Source organism: Gigantopelta aegis, chromosome 4 (assembly GCF_016097555.1).
Source record: "Gigantopelta aegis isolate Gae_Host chromosome 4, Gae_host_genome, whole genome shotgun sequence".
Taxonomy (NCBI): domain Eukaryota; kingdom Metazoa; phylum Mollusca; class Gastropoda; order Neomphalida; family Peltospiridae; genus Gigantopelta; species Gigantopelta aegis.
In genome coordinates this window covers 30264155-30278332 of record NC_054702.1, presented here as the reverse complement: position 1 = coordinate 30278332, position 14178 = coordinate 30264155, and the positions used below count along the sequence as shown (strand labels likewise).

General features: G+C 35.3%; 1 protein-coding gene across 1 annotated transcript in view; it reads right to left on the bottom strand.

Annotated features, from left to right (window-relative positions):
* The window catches only part of LOC121370353 (zinc finger FYVE domain-containing protein 26-like), a 53881-nt gene extending 40337 nt beyond the window's left edge, over positions 1-13544 (bottom strand). Inside the window, exons 1-9 of the mRNA XM_041495515.1 lie at positions 13287-13544; positions 8369-8459; positions 7943-8026; positions 6639-7289; positions 5690-5857; positions 5244-5332; positions 3228-3403; positions 1284-2573; positions 139-368 (exon numbers count right to left, since the gene is read on the bottom strand). Of these exons, the coding sequence (XP_041351449.1) occupies positions 139-368; positions 1284-2573; positions 3228-3403; positions 5244-5332; positions 5690-5857; positions 6639-7289; positions 7943-8026; positions 8369-8459; positions 13287-13510 (3003 nt within the window). The 5' untranslated portion in view covers positions 13511-13544. The remainder of the gene's footprint in view (positions 1-138; positions 369-1283; positions 2574-3227; positions 3404-5243; positions 5333-5689; positions 5858-6638; positions 7290-7942; positions 8027-8368; positions 8460-13286) is intronic.
* Between the last annotated feature and the right edge of the window lie 634 nt (positions 13545-14178).

Sequence of the window (14178 nt, the reverse complement as noted above, 5' to 3'; positions counted from 1 at the left end):
AGCACTCCATGAATAGTCACCCTTCAACACAGTTTAGACAAAGTTCAACTGCATATATATATATTAATGAAAACCAAATCTAAATAGATTTAATCTACATCCTTATTGATCATTGAATTTACAGTTTTTGTCATTTACTTTAATGACTTGACTGGCTTGAGCATAGCCTCCCTTGGTAAGACTCATCACAAGCAGTGTGTCTGGGGAAGACAGCATTAATGGGATGATGCCCATGTCGTGAACAAACGGTGAAAGACATCGTGACTCGGAGCGACTCCTTATCTGTGAAGATCGCCGTGGCCTGGTATTGTCATCCGGTGATGGGCTGTGTTTCTCAGCATCTGATGATCTTTTGCCACTCTGTGACACTGAAAAGTAAAGTTTAAAAATATAAGTATGTATCATTACAATATTATGATTATTATTTGAAAATTTGCAATGCAGGGTGTGCGACTGAATATTAATACATGAACATTGATGTGTGAGCTATGCATCATTTTCTTTCTAAAATTCTTTTATATATAATTTGCTTCTTTCCTTAAGCTCGTTTGAGATGCTTGGGTCATAGAAGTTGGGTTTCCCCCCCCATCCCAACCAGTCCCCTAAATTGGTATATAAAAAACCATGGTATGTGCTATCCTGCCTGTTGGAAAGTGCATATAAAAGATTGCTTGCTATTAATGGAAAAATTTTGCAGGATTTCTCTAAGACTATATGTTAAAATTATCAAATACTTGACATCCAATAGCTGATGATTAATTAATCAATGTGCTCTAGTGGTGTCTTTAAACAATTTAACACATTATAAACTTACATACCATATTAAAATATACCATTATGTAATAATGTAGCCACTTGTATTGTATATTTAGAAAGGGCCTCATAATTAAGCAAACATGTATCTGATGTTTTTGTTCTTGTGCAATAAAAAATATTTGCAATCAAAAATCTGCAAGCTTTACAGTGTAAACATCAAAACCTATATAATGATGAAAAGGATGGTTGGAGAAACTTAAAATTGATAGCTTAAGAAGCTCAAAGTAATATCCTTTTAGTGTATAATACAATAATGCTCACTGCAAAGAAATGTATTTGTGTTGATTTATTAAGTGTTGAAGCAAAACTGACAAAGATGTGTATATTTACATATTTCATTTGGTGTCAATGGGATAATAATATTGAAATATACAGATTCACAAATCTATGAAAGATTATCTTTGAATCTTAGGCAACTGTCTACTGAAATCCAAGGTAACTAAAATCAATAAAGGATTGTATCAAACCTGAGCATTTATCACTGACACTCCCCTTCATTTTGTTGCTGTGGTAACTGTCTAACAAGCTAGAATTTGAGATGTCATCGTTGGACACAAAAATAGGTTTCTGAAGAACAATGCCTGATTGTCTTGGCAACTGTTCGTGTGACACCAACTGAAACCTCCACTGTGCTTCATGAATGTACTGAGTAAGTCTTGTCAGTCGTGTTTGCAAAGCATCTTGGGATATGCTCGATTTAACCAGCTGCATCAGTGACTGCTCCACCGCTGCATCTGCGTCTGCCTCGCTTGGTTTCTGCACCACCTCACTTTTCTGTCCTCCCATTAACTGGTATCGCACAGCACCCAAATCCACCAGGGAATCTTTCAACATGGCCAGAATATCTCTAACAACATACTCATTGGCAAGAAAACCAAATTTGGAAATCAAGCCTTTCTCTCCAGTGACACCGCTTGAAATTTTTCTAGACCTCGGTAGTCTTAATAAATTGTTATTTTGATTATTCTGTCCATGTATATCATCATGGAAAAACACTTGATCTTGCGACATGCTGACAGGTTTTATCACAGGCTGAGATACGACAGGTTTTTCGACAAATGGTTCATCATAATTAGCACCCACTGAAACATTCTGGTCGTCACCCTGAGAACTGGACGTAAAGAAATTATCATCACAGATGAGTGGCGAAACTTCCTCTTCTGAAATTACATCCTGGCTACTTCTCTTGCTCTCCGTTTGAGCTCCTTCTTCCCCGCTGTCGAGTTCGGTGATGACGGAACTATCCTGCATGTCTTCGTACATCACGAACAACAGAGAGAATAGGTTTTCCATCACCTCGACCCTGTACGTCAGAGGATGTAGCTTCTTGAGGTGCTCCTTGGTGTCTTTCAACCTTGCAGTCACATGCTCCTCATAGAGTTTCTGAAAACAGCTCTCATCGCCGATACTGCCAATATTGTCCTGCAAGAGCAAGTTGGTCACACCCTGACTTCCACTTTCTTCTCCTTCACTGCTGCTCATTGACATCTCTGAGTTGAAGAGTTTTGAAAGACGGTGAGTGCGTGGCAGATGTCTGCCACAGAATGGATTCATGAGTCTCAGGTTGGAGTATTCGAAACAGAACTTCAAGATGTCCATGATGTTCTTGATGCAGCAGTAGCCTCGATATATTGCAGTGTCTCTCTCCTGTTCGATGCTGATTTGCTGATGTTGATCACAAGGTTTTGTGGCTCCACCTACTTCCTGTTCTCTACCATCAATAATAAATCTGACATTTTTGGGTTTTTTCTCACCACCTGTAAATATATGTTAAAAATTTAAGAACAGTATATGATATCACATTTATGAGATGATTAAAGATACCTTGTTGGTGGTATTAAAGGAGTAGCCCATGTGGTGGTAGTGAGTATTCTCTCTACTTACCCAATTGCATGTCCTTGGTTTTGTGTTCAGCTTACATCACCAATTTAAAACTGTCACTCCAAAAATATTCCAGGTCACAAATTTTATTTTGTGTAACCTGTTATCATCTTGTAAATGAAGTTTGTTTTGTTTAACGACACCACTAGAGCACATTGATTTATTAATCATTGGCTGTTGAATGTCAAACATACGGTCATTTTTGACACAGTCATAGAGAGGAAACCCACTACATTTTTTTCATTAGTAGAAATGGATCTTTTATATGCACCATCTCAAAGACAGGATAGTACATACCATGGCCTTTAATATACCAGTCGTGGTGCACTGGCTGGCACTTTACAACTGGGGTATGCATAGCCCATCTTGTAAATGATGTCCTAACATTAATATGCAAATGAAAAATGAATGACATGCAAAATGTTTGGAAACCTGGGATATAAAATAATTAAATTCAAGAATGTTTTATTACTAATATTACTTTAAACATTTAGATGATAATATGTGGCCGAACAATAAACTGAGCTCACCATCTGTCTGTTTGGTGATTGAATTCTGCAGCAAATCGAGAACCTCACGTGGTTCCAGTGAAGCCAGAGAGGTAGACTGGTGCAGGACAAACAACACAGAATGGGTTTCCAGTCCATGAAGTAAATGTGTGGCTTGTTCATTCACAGGAGATGAAGCTTTTGACTCTAACAGAGGTCTGCAACAATAATATTTAAACCATGAAGTGTTATACTTGACTATATAACAAAGGTCTGCAGCAATAATTTAAACTTGACTATAACAAAGATCTGTAGCAATAATTTAAATTGACTATAACAAAGGTCTGCAGCAATAATTTAAACCATGAAGTGTTATACTTGACTATAACAAAGGTCTGCAGCAATAATTTAAACCATGAAGTGTTATACTTGACTATAACAAAGGTCTGCAGCAATAATTTAAACCATGAAGTGTGATAGGTCTGCAGCAATAATTTAAACCATGAAGTGTGATAGGTCTGCAGCAATAATTTAAACCATGAAGTGTTAGACTTGACTATAACAAAGTTCTGCAGCAATAATTTAAACCATGAAGTGTTATACTTGACTATAACAAAGGTCTGCAGCAATAATTTAAACCATGAAGTGTGATAGGTTTGCAGCAATAATTTAAACCATGAAGTGTGATAGGTCTGCAGCAATAATTTAAACCATGAAGTGTTATACTTGACTATAACAAAGGTCTGCAGCAACAATTTAAACCATGAAGTGTTATACTTCACTATAACAAAGGTCTGTAGCAACAATTTAAACCATGAACTGTTATACTTCACTATAACAAAGGTCTGCAGCAATAATTTAAACTATGAAGTGTTATACTTGACTATAACAAAGGCCTGCAATAATAATTTAAACCATAAAGTGTTATACTTAATAATTTAAACTATGAAGTGTTATGCTTGACTATAACAAAGGTCTGCAGCAACAATTTAAACCAAGACGTGTTATACTTAATAATTTAAACCATGAAGTGTGATAGGTCTGCAGCAATAATTTAAACCATGAAGTGTTATACTTGACTATAACAAAGGTCTGTAGCAACAATTTAAACTTGACTATAACAAAGGTCTGCAGCAACAATTTAAACCAAGAAGTGTTATACTTAATAATTTAAACCATGAAGTGTGATAGGTCTGCAGCAATAATTTAAACCATGAAGTGTTATACTTGACTATAACAAAGGTCTGCAGCAATAATTTAATTTATGAAGTGTTATACTTGACTATAACAAAGGTCTGCAGCAATAATTTAAACCATAAAGTGTTATACTTGACTATAACAAAGGTCTGCAGCAATAATTTAAACCATGAAGTGTTATACTTGACTATAACAAAGGTCTGCAGAAATAATTTAAACCATGCAGTGTTATACTTAATAATTTAAACTATGAAGTGTTATACTTGACTATAACAAAGGCCTACAATAATAATTTAAACCAAGAAGTGTTATACTTAATAATTTAAACCACGAAGTGTTATACTTAATAATTTAAACCACAAAGTGTTATACTTAATAATTTAAACCATGAAGTGTTATACTTGACTATAACAAAGGTCTGCAGCAATAATTTAAACCATGAAGTGTTATACTTGACTATAACAAAGGTAAGCAGCAACAATTTAAACCAAGAAGTGTTATACTTAATAATTTAAATCATGAAGTGTTATACTTAATAATTTAAACTATGAAGTGCTATACTTGACTATAACAAAGGTCTGCGACAATAATTTAAAAAAACTAAATTCTTGCTTTGTGTAAGCCTAAATACATAGAAATAATGTACATGAATTTAAGTGCTACAAAAAAATGTACTTGAGAAAATACCCTGTGTGTTACCATTAAAATGTTTAGTTTTAAAAACAAATGATTAATATTATCATTACTTTTTTCTCTTTTTTTTACACTTAGAAATGAAGCACAAACACATACGCCTGTAAGCAGTTTGATAAACTATAAAGATGTCAGACTAAGCAAATATTTTATTTCACAGGTCTATACCTTGCTTTGTCGAGGCACCACTGAATCAAATCAATCTGGTATGCTAACTTTCGACAACCAGCCGTCAGTGCTGGATGGTGAGAGACTGCCTGCAAATAACATACATATAATATTTGAAATTTCACCTTACAAAAAGGATGAATACATTCCATACATATTTACATACTAAAAAACAAGCTTACTAAATAATAAATATTTTACTTTTAAAAACTGGAAAAAAAGTACATGTTTTCAAGTACATTTCATTAGTCAATGAAAAAATTATTTGTGGCTCAGTGGTTGAAATAGGTACATTCAAAATATTTGACGAACAACATAACATTATAAAACTTTTAAAGTCTTTTTTCCTTCTGAAATGCTTCAAACACTTGTAATACCTATCAAATTATACCCCTCTTTGCCCCTCTATGCCCACTGATATATACATAATTTGGTACATCTATGACCTTTTTATCCCATAAAACATCAAGCAGTTTCCTGGCAACAGTGGACGTCTTGCAGTGTGACCAACCAAGAAGCAGAATGACAGCTTTCAAGGGATGTAACTCTACAGGAAGCAGTAGTTCATGGAGCTCTTCAAACCTCTCATGACGAATGAGACAAAGACTTGTGTCCTATAGGATAAAAAACATAATATGTAATCAATACTAAATCATTACAAATCTATCTGCAAGATAATTGTTTCAAAGGAAAGGAATATTTGTGTGATGACACCTCAGCACATTTTAAACTATTTGGTGTCGAAAATATGTGGGGGTTTTATTATTTGCTTGAGGCAGATGAAACTTTTTGCCATTATAGGGGATACTAAAAAACCCAGCAATGGATCTTTTTTAGTGATTTTTTATAGACAGGACAGACATACCATTGCCTTTGATGTACCATTCATGGAGCATTGGTTTGATAAAATTGAGGATTGATAAAATATTTTATTGCATTTAAAAAAAAAAGATGTTTTTTTTTTTTTGTTTCATCTTACTAAGACCTCTCCACAATACATTCAATGTTGGTGACAATACACACAATGGAAGACCAATCCTGTGACACATCGCACCTAAAACAGTCTTTGTCATGGGCAAAATTACGGAAAGCTGAAAAGCACTCTCCTGAAATAGTGCCAGATAACATTTATGTAATCACATAAAACAAATTCAATTTTTTTTTGCTGCAAGACAATCAATTAGCAGCTCTCCTAAAACCTTCCCAAGCAAGTGTGGAGGGTAGTGAGGGTGATCATTCGCCTTTTCTGGCGAAGACTGTCTTAGACTGTTAACACTTCAAATTCAGTTTACAAGCCAAAGAAACATTTGGTAAAATCCTTCTGTCATATATTCCTATATTGCAAAATTGTTTCAAACATATTAATTAATTTTTAAAAATAAAGCCCTTCCTTACCAATACCATCTCGAGAATGTGCTTCTTCAGCCTTACAGACATCTGAAGCATCTTCCTCCAGAAGACATCACGATCCAGATTCTGACACAGCACTAGCAGAAACTGTTGGTCATTTGTCAACCCACCAGCATCACCCTGACCAGTCCTGTCTTTGTTTGCTTCCACTTTACTTCCTGTCAGCTCAAGCTCCAGTTTGGTGAACTCATCAATCAAATAACTGTTCCTCCGGCCGACAAGAACAGACAGAATCTTGTCCTTGCCGAGATCAGTTCTGCCTGACCGTAACAGATCCAGCAGACGTGAGAACAACTGTCTGAGCTGAATGTAGTTCCAGTATGGCACAGGATCATACATTCCTAACAGCAGGTACACTTTATTACAGAACTGGTTTGACTTTGTCGCATCTGTAGCTGCCTTTGGGAAGTTGTCCAAGATGGCAGCAAGGCACTGAAGGTACAGGGACTGTAGGTTTTCATTGTCTTTTGACTCAGAGTCAAGTTGCATAAGAGAGGTGATCAGAGAATGGCCGAGGGTAGCATTGGTATCAAGGGTCTGCTTTAGGACTGCCAGAGCTACCTTTGATAGTGACTGTTCCGATGACTTGTGGTGCACCCCAGAAGAATGTTTCTGAACGAAGTTTTGAAACAGTTCCTAGAAAGAAAATGAGTGGTTGATCAAAAAGAAAATGTTTAATGTGCCTGTCTACATTGGTGCCTAAAACAATTACTAGTCCTCCAGAATATTGATTATTTCTGCTATGTAGCATGATATTTTACAACTGAATAGAGATATATAACATCAAATGTATGGAAAATAAAAGTGCACTATTACAGAGTTGTAGATCAGTTAGGCATCACTATGTTTTAGGTTAGCAGACTGGCCTTTTGTTCACTCCGAAAATGTATTACTGGTATTTAAAAAATAAAATACACTAGTTAACATAAACCGACAAATGCATTGTTATCCTTTTATCCACACTAACTTCTATTGTAGCCATGATCTAAGACAATATCAAGCAAAAAAAACTATTAATATTACAATTTATATATACTTTACAGGTGTGTGAGCAAGAAATTGTGTATGGGAGAGGTTTAGACTGAGGTGCATCAGTTTTTACGATGGGCCAGGTCACCCTTGAATTAAAAAAAGAACAAAAATTTAAAGCAGGTGGGAGAATTGACACCCAAACACTTCATCAGCACACACACCTGCTTTATTTTATTGTTTATCAAAAAAAAAAGAAAAAAAAAAAAAGAAAAAAAAGGGGGAGAGTGGAGTCATTTTGCTTTTTCCTCAATTTCTACCTTTATAACAGCAGCATCAGTTTTGCCACAAGCTTCATAAAGTAAGAGTCGAAAATCTACTTCAGCAAAGGCAGCATGTCTGTCCTGCAAGTAAAATGAAAATGAATAACGTTTAAAATTATCATGTTAACACAAGAGACAAAATTAAAAATTTTAATTAAATCTGTTAGGTGTAGTCATTCTAAATAATATGAATTATGATATAATATGCCAAAAATTATTTTTTAGTATCATTCACTATCATTAAGAAATTCACTAATTAAATTATTTAATTAATGCTGACTTTTATTTAAAGAATTATAGACAATTCTTTCTGACAACTTTAACATTATTTATTATCTTTAAAATAAATACCAAAACTTCAAAGATTAATTCATATTAATGCGATGTGTTATTTTACTAATTAAAAATAGAAAACATATAAACCTCAGAAATATTTTCATTTTGCAATCGATCACATTCCAACAGACATAACCATGACAGATGAGCAGGGGAGGCAACTGTTGATGATCCCACACTGTAAAACAATGACATGTATCAGTTGTGTTAATGTCAATCTAAATAACAGGTGATAGCAGTTAAAACTAAATAATCAAACACCACCCTATTCAATCATTATTTCTGTGACATTTCATTGTGTCACAAATAAAAAAAGAAAGAAAGAAATGTTTTACAACGCACTCAACACATTATATTTACGCTTATATGGTGTTGGACATATGGTTAAGGACCACACAGATATTGAGGGAGGAAACCCGCTGTCGCCACTTCATAGGCTACTCTTTCCGATTAGCAGCAAGGGATCTTTTATGTATGCACCATCTCATAGACAGGATAGGACATACCACAGCCTTTGATATACCAGTCGTGGTGCACTGGCTAGAGTGAGAAATAGCCCAATGGGCCCATTGACGGGGATTGATCCCAAACTGATTGCACATCAAGTGAGCCCTTTACCACTGGGACCAAATAACAGGTGATATCAGTTAAAACTAAATAATCAAACACCACCCTATTGAATTGTTATTTCTGTGACATTTCATTATGTCACAAATGGAATCTTGACTTACCAATTGTCAAACATTTTTAAAGTTTACATCAGAGGCAGAACTCAGCCTGTCCATTCCTGTCCTGGACAAACAAGCCGGCAAAAGTTGACACCTGCGCCCATGACAGGTGTGTGCTACAACAGCTTCTTTTGAATGTGCACATTAAAACCACATGTTAACAATTTCCAAGGAATACTACATGAATATGAAAACTGGCTAAACCAAAATTCATTTCAGTGTGAGTCCCGCCGAGGGTGTTTTAATTTTGTTATTTTACCAATTACTGCACTTGATTCCTCTACAGGTGACACGTTTGCATCCATGGGCAATCCCAGAACCAATAAGCGATTAAGACATGGTAAAATGGTGAAAATGATATTTTTGTATTCTAGTTAAGACATAATTTTGTCAGGACTTTAGTTTTTCTTTTATGATCTACACTTATTTACAGCATTAAAAAAAATACTTTGTAGCTCTTAGAACAGTTTATTACATGCATGTGTGATAGCTGGCATACTGCATGGTAGAAAGTATCAGGAATAAATCGAACCACGCATAGGCCAAATACCAGAATCAAAAACTCAATTGAAAATAAAATAAATGAATAGTCCCGTCCCTACTATAATCTGCAATTAGGCTGAAATACTTCCGAAGATAAAAAGTGTTTCATTCTGTAAATTTCTATCAATTTAGTAACAGACTATTATGCTTTCATTCCAATGACTTTCATGATAAATACGTCTTTCCAGCTATATTGGACCCTTGTTTATCTACACCATTTCATAACTGGGGCATGGCTACTGTCTTTTTCATGCAGACAGTAGGGTTCTGACTTTCTGTACGGTTTTCCACAACAAATATTGTAGCAATAGGCCTTAAATACAGTAAATTTAACAATATTACACTTGTACAAAGACATCAAATTAGTAAAATAGGAAATTCACCCTAAATATTAAATGAAATTTGTTTTGAGTTTAGTGATAACAAATATTTCACATTTCAATCACTAATACATACACTACAGGAAGAAACCCAACAGCACCTATCGTATGCATTTTACCAAATCACTTGGTGGTAGTTAAAAGCTTTTGAGATGTTTCGGCCCTGGTACATGTTTGGCCCCAGTCAATTTCGGCCCTGGTCACATCTCGATTTGTGTTTGATTAAATGAAACTATGTAATCAATGATTGTTTCGTTGTTTATTTTAGATATTGTTACTTTGTGTGCAATGATTTGTGCTATTAATTATCAATTGATTTTTGACAAAGTAGTGTGTGTGCTTGCGTGTGTTTAAGTGTAAAAAGACTGTACATGTGTAAGCATACAATTCATATTAGGGGGCCATTTTACTACATTAGAAATTAAAAAGAAATGTTTCTTTGGTAGGTATTAATTAACATGCTTATATCCCAATTATTATTTTACTTCCCATGACATTATATTTATCTTAACATTACTGACATTAAACATAACTTACTTAACCCACAATTAATAATTAATAATTAATTAAGATTAAGATTAAGATTAAATATTGTATATATGGGGCTGAAATGTCTGGGGCCGAACATGCAAATGGTCCGAAACGACCTGATACCATCAAAAGAGAGTAATTATAACCATCCAAATGCCTATCTAATTCTTGAATGACAGAGTACTCGGACTGTCAAAATCAAACGGTTCATTCCAGTCCATTCCTTCAGGCTTCAACTCAAATATGCAGGGCTCGAAATTAATAATTTGTCAACCACAGCATTTAAAAAACCCACAATGACTTGGGTGAAATGGCCCACTGGCATCAATTGTGATATCTTAGACATTGATCTACTACTATCCGGGTCAATAAACCTACCAATTGAAGAAAACAAGATAATTTTTAAAGCAGTACATAAATATATAGCTGAAAGAAAGAGATTCGAGTTGAACCAAATTATTATTCTGATTTTACTGCCCCATATAACTTTTTATACGGTTAGCTCCAACAATAGGATCATTAATATCATATTTTTTCTTGACTATCCTATTTCTATTCTATTTACTCTCTACCTTTTATTACTATATATTAAAAAATATTAATTATGTTCAATATTTTATGCCATTGGACATTGTTATTATGTTATATATATATGATTATGAATATTGTCTGATGTTGGGATGCGGTGAACTCATATGGAAACTAACTCGTATGAACGGAAAACTTGTATGGAAAACGACCTCGTATGTAAAAAATAACGGTGAACTCATATGGGGATGTATGGATATGCACATATACTTTTATATTTCTCTTAAATATGTATTTTCACACTTGTTTTGTATACATGCTTCTTATTTATGTCACCATCAGTCAACTATTTGCGTGTCAACCGTAGTTTGTGTGTCAACGACAGTCACCTATTTTCGTGTCACCCGTATGTTCAAAGTATGTTCAATCATGTTTAATTTATTCTGTAACAAGCATCCAATGAATAATAAATAGCAGGCTAGGGGATTTGTCGAACTCTGCATAAAAACTACACACAAGTTCTTGAAGTTGCTATATAGTATACAGTATTGGATATATCAGTTTGTAATTTCCATACGAGTTCACTGCATTTTCCCCCCATACAAGTAAGTCTTCCATCGAGTTCACTTGTGGTTTTCCATACGAGTTCACTGCATGTTCCCCCATACGAGTAAGTTTTCCATACGAGTTCACCGCAAGCCCTGATGTCCATCTTGTCATGTCATGTCATAGGGTTTTACGTGCACATTCAGAACAAGCTGTTGTAGCGCACACCTGTCGTGGGCACAAGAGCCGGCTCATCCGTCCATGACAGGAAAGGTGGGGGGAGGGGAGAGGAGAGACTGCCTGCACTGACAGGTGCAAGGGAGCACCAGCAGCCCGATCAAATCGGTAGCAGGTGGGTGGGGGTGGTGGTGGTGCTATGGAATTTGAATGGAGCAGTTAAATGCCAAAGAGAAAAGGGTGCGCAATTTTGATTGAGGGAATTTGGCGCAATTTTTAACGGTCGGTCGAAAGGTAAATGGCCGAGCTAATATAGGTTTTGATATTAGTGAATCGAGAGTAGCTCGTTAATGTCCATCTTGTCTAGGAGAGCACTTATATAGGCTATGCCTGTTGTGCAATCCTTTTGATTCTTTTTTTTATCAATAAAATATCTCAAAACAAAACAAATAATTGTGAGCCTGCCTATGGCAAACAATTCTTAAAAATTAAAATTGATTTTTGCAGCAAATAAAATTTATATGTTTGAAAGGTTATTTTGTTGCATGTAGCCTGGACATATTTTAGATGAACAAATGTTAAATACTGGAAGATAATGTACACCAGATATATTAATTTTGCTGTCGTTGAAGAGTTTTACCAATGGTAGTAATTTTTATCCAGCAGCACAAAACTGCCAGTGCCATCGGTGATGCTCTGCTTTCCAGACGGTTCGTCCACCGGACAATTTGTCCACCTCGAGTTCGTCCACTCGATTACTGCATTTTTTTCAAACATATTAATAGTTATTTCTTTGACATTGTAATCATTTCTTAACATTATTTTATGGTATACTATAACCAAAAAAGTAAAATAGAGTTAGAATTCAACATTAATATCCAGTTTTTATTAACTGACTGTATTCATTATCATGTGGACGATTCGTCCACTCGCTCAGTACATGATCTCACATGTCACGATGTGGAAGACTTTATTACCCCCCCCCCCCCCCCCGCTGTCATGTTCTCCTTCAATGGCGTAAATCACATGTTATCCCCATATGCCTAATAACCTCGAAATAAAATAAAAACTTGTTGTTTTTAATTCCAATTTAATGATGACGGTTTACCCCTATCCTCCAAAAAAAACAAAAATTTATTTAGCCCCCACGTACATGTAGTACACATTATTTAGTCCGTGGACGAAATGTACTGGGGAAATAAAAACTCAGTGGACGAATCGTCCGGAACTGATTTTTTGTAGTGGACGAATCGTCTCGAGTTCCTCAGTGGACGAATTTTCAGTGGACGAATTGTCCAGTGGACGAATCGACTGCATCCCGATGCTCCCGACCCACAGCACATTCTATCTCAGTGACAGTAAATGCTGTCGGTGTCATTGTTAAGTTTGTGCCCTGCAAATGCCAGACTGCCAGTTCCTCAGAAAGAATTCTGTATTTTACATGAGTTGACATGCATTGTTCAACACAATAATAATAATAATAATAATAAACAAACATGACTGCCATCACACAACAATAGTTTTATCTGTGCCTTTTACACATGTGACATAAAGGTTGTAAGTTTAACTTACCTTTGACAAAATGGATATGTAGCCACATTTTCCAAAATATTATAGATATCAAGACCAATGATGGAACCTTCTTTTTGTAGTTGCTCAACACAAGCGCGGGCTGATTCCCACTGACACAAAAGAAGGTTGTTGCTGAAGAACTTGAACAACAATTTAACCGATTCAGCATGCTCTTTTTCCTTATTATATGAAGAACTGCGTAAAACCATACTATTAGAATCCATGTTTCTATTTACATACAGTAAAACTAAAACTCATTCGAAGGAGTTGTTATAAATCAAATATTTGTGCATACATTTGTGTTGTAATATCTGTGTAAATTGATGGGCGCAGCCATTTTGAACGATCACATGACTAACTTTGGTCGGTGTTTTAAAAATACGGACGGAAATAGGGTGCGTCTAAACACCGAACTCAAGGGGAAAAGGTGGGCAGTAGATTATTTGTAAAGTATTCATGATCACTTTATTAGCAATAATTTTAACTCAACAATTAAAGCGTTATGGATGATCCGTCCATCAAAAATTCAAAAAGTGATGAACTGAGACAATTCGTCCAGTCAAAAATCAAAAATAACTTTTGCCAAAATTTTTAGACAATTCGACCACTAGATTTACCCCACACTAATGTAGGTCTACCGTACATTTTGTTTACGGTCGCGGTACGGGACAGTTACATATTATGTCATGTTACCTATGTACACCATATTTCTAAATGGATAACTTTGTTATATTGTTGACATTGTTTGCGTTGTATGTACACAATTCTTGAAGTTGTAACCTGAACTGAACTGCACGTGCATTTCGTGAAATGTGTTCGAAATGGTGCATTATTGAATATATTAGTTGTCTGAACAACCGGAAAAGCAACGGTTCCCGTACTGGCCTTACTG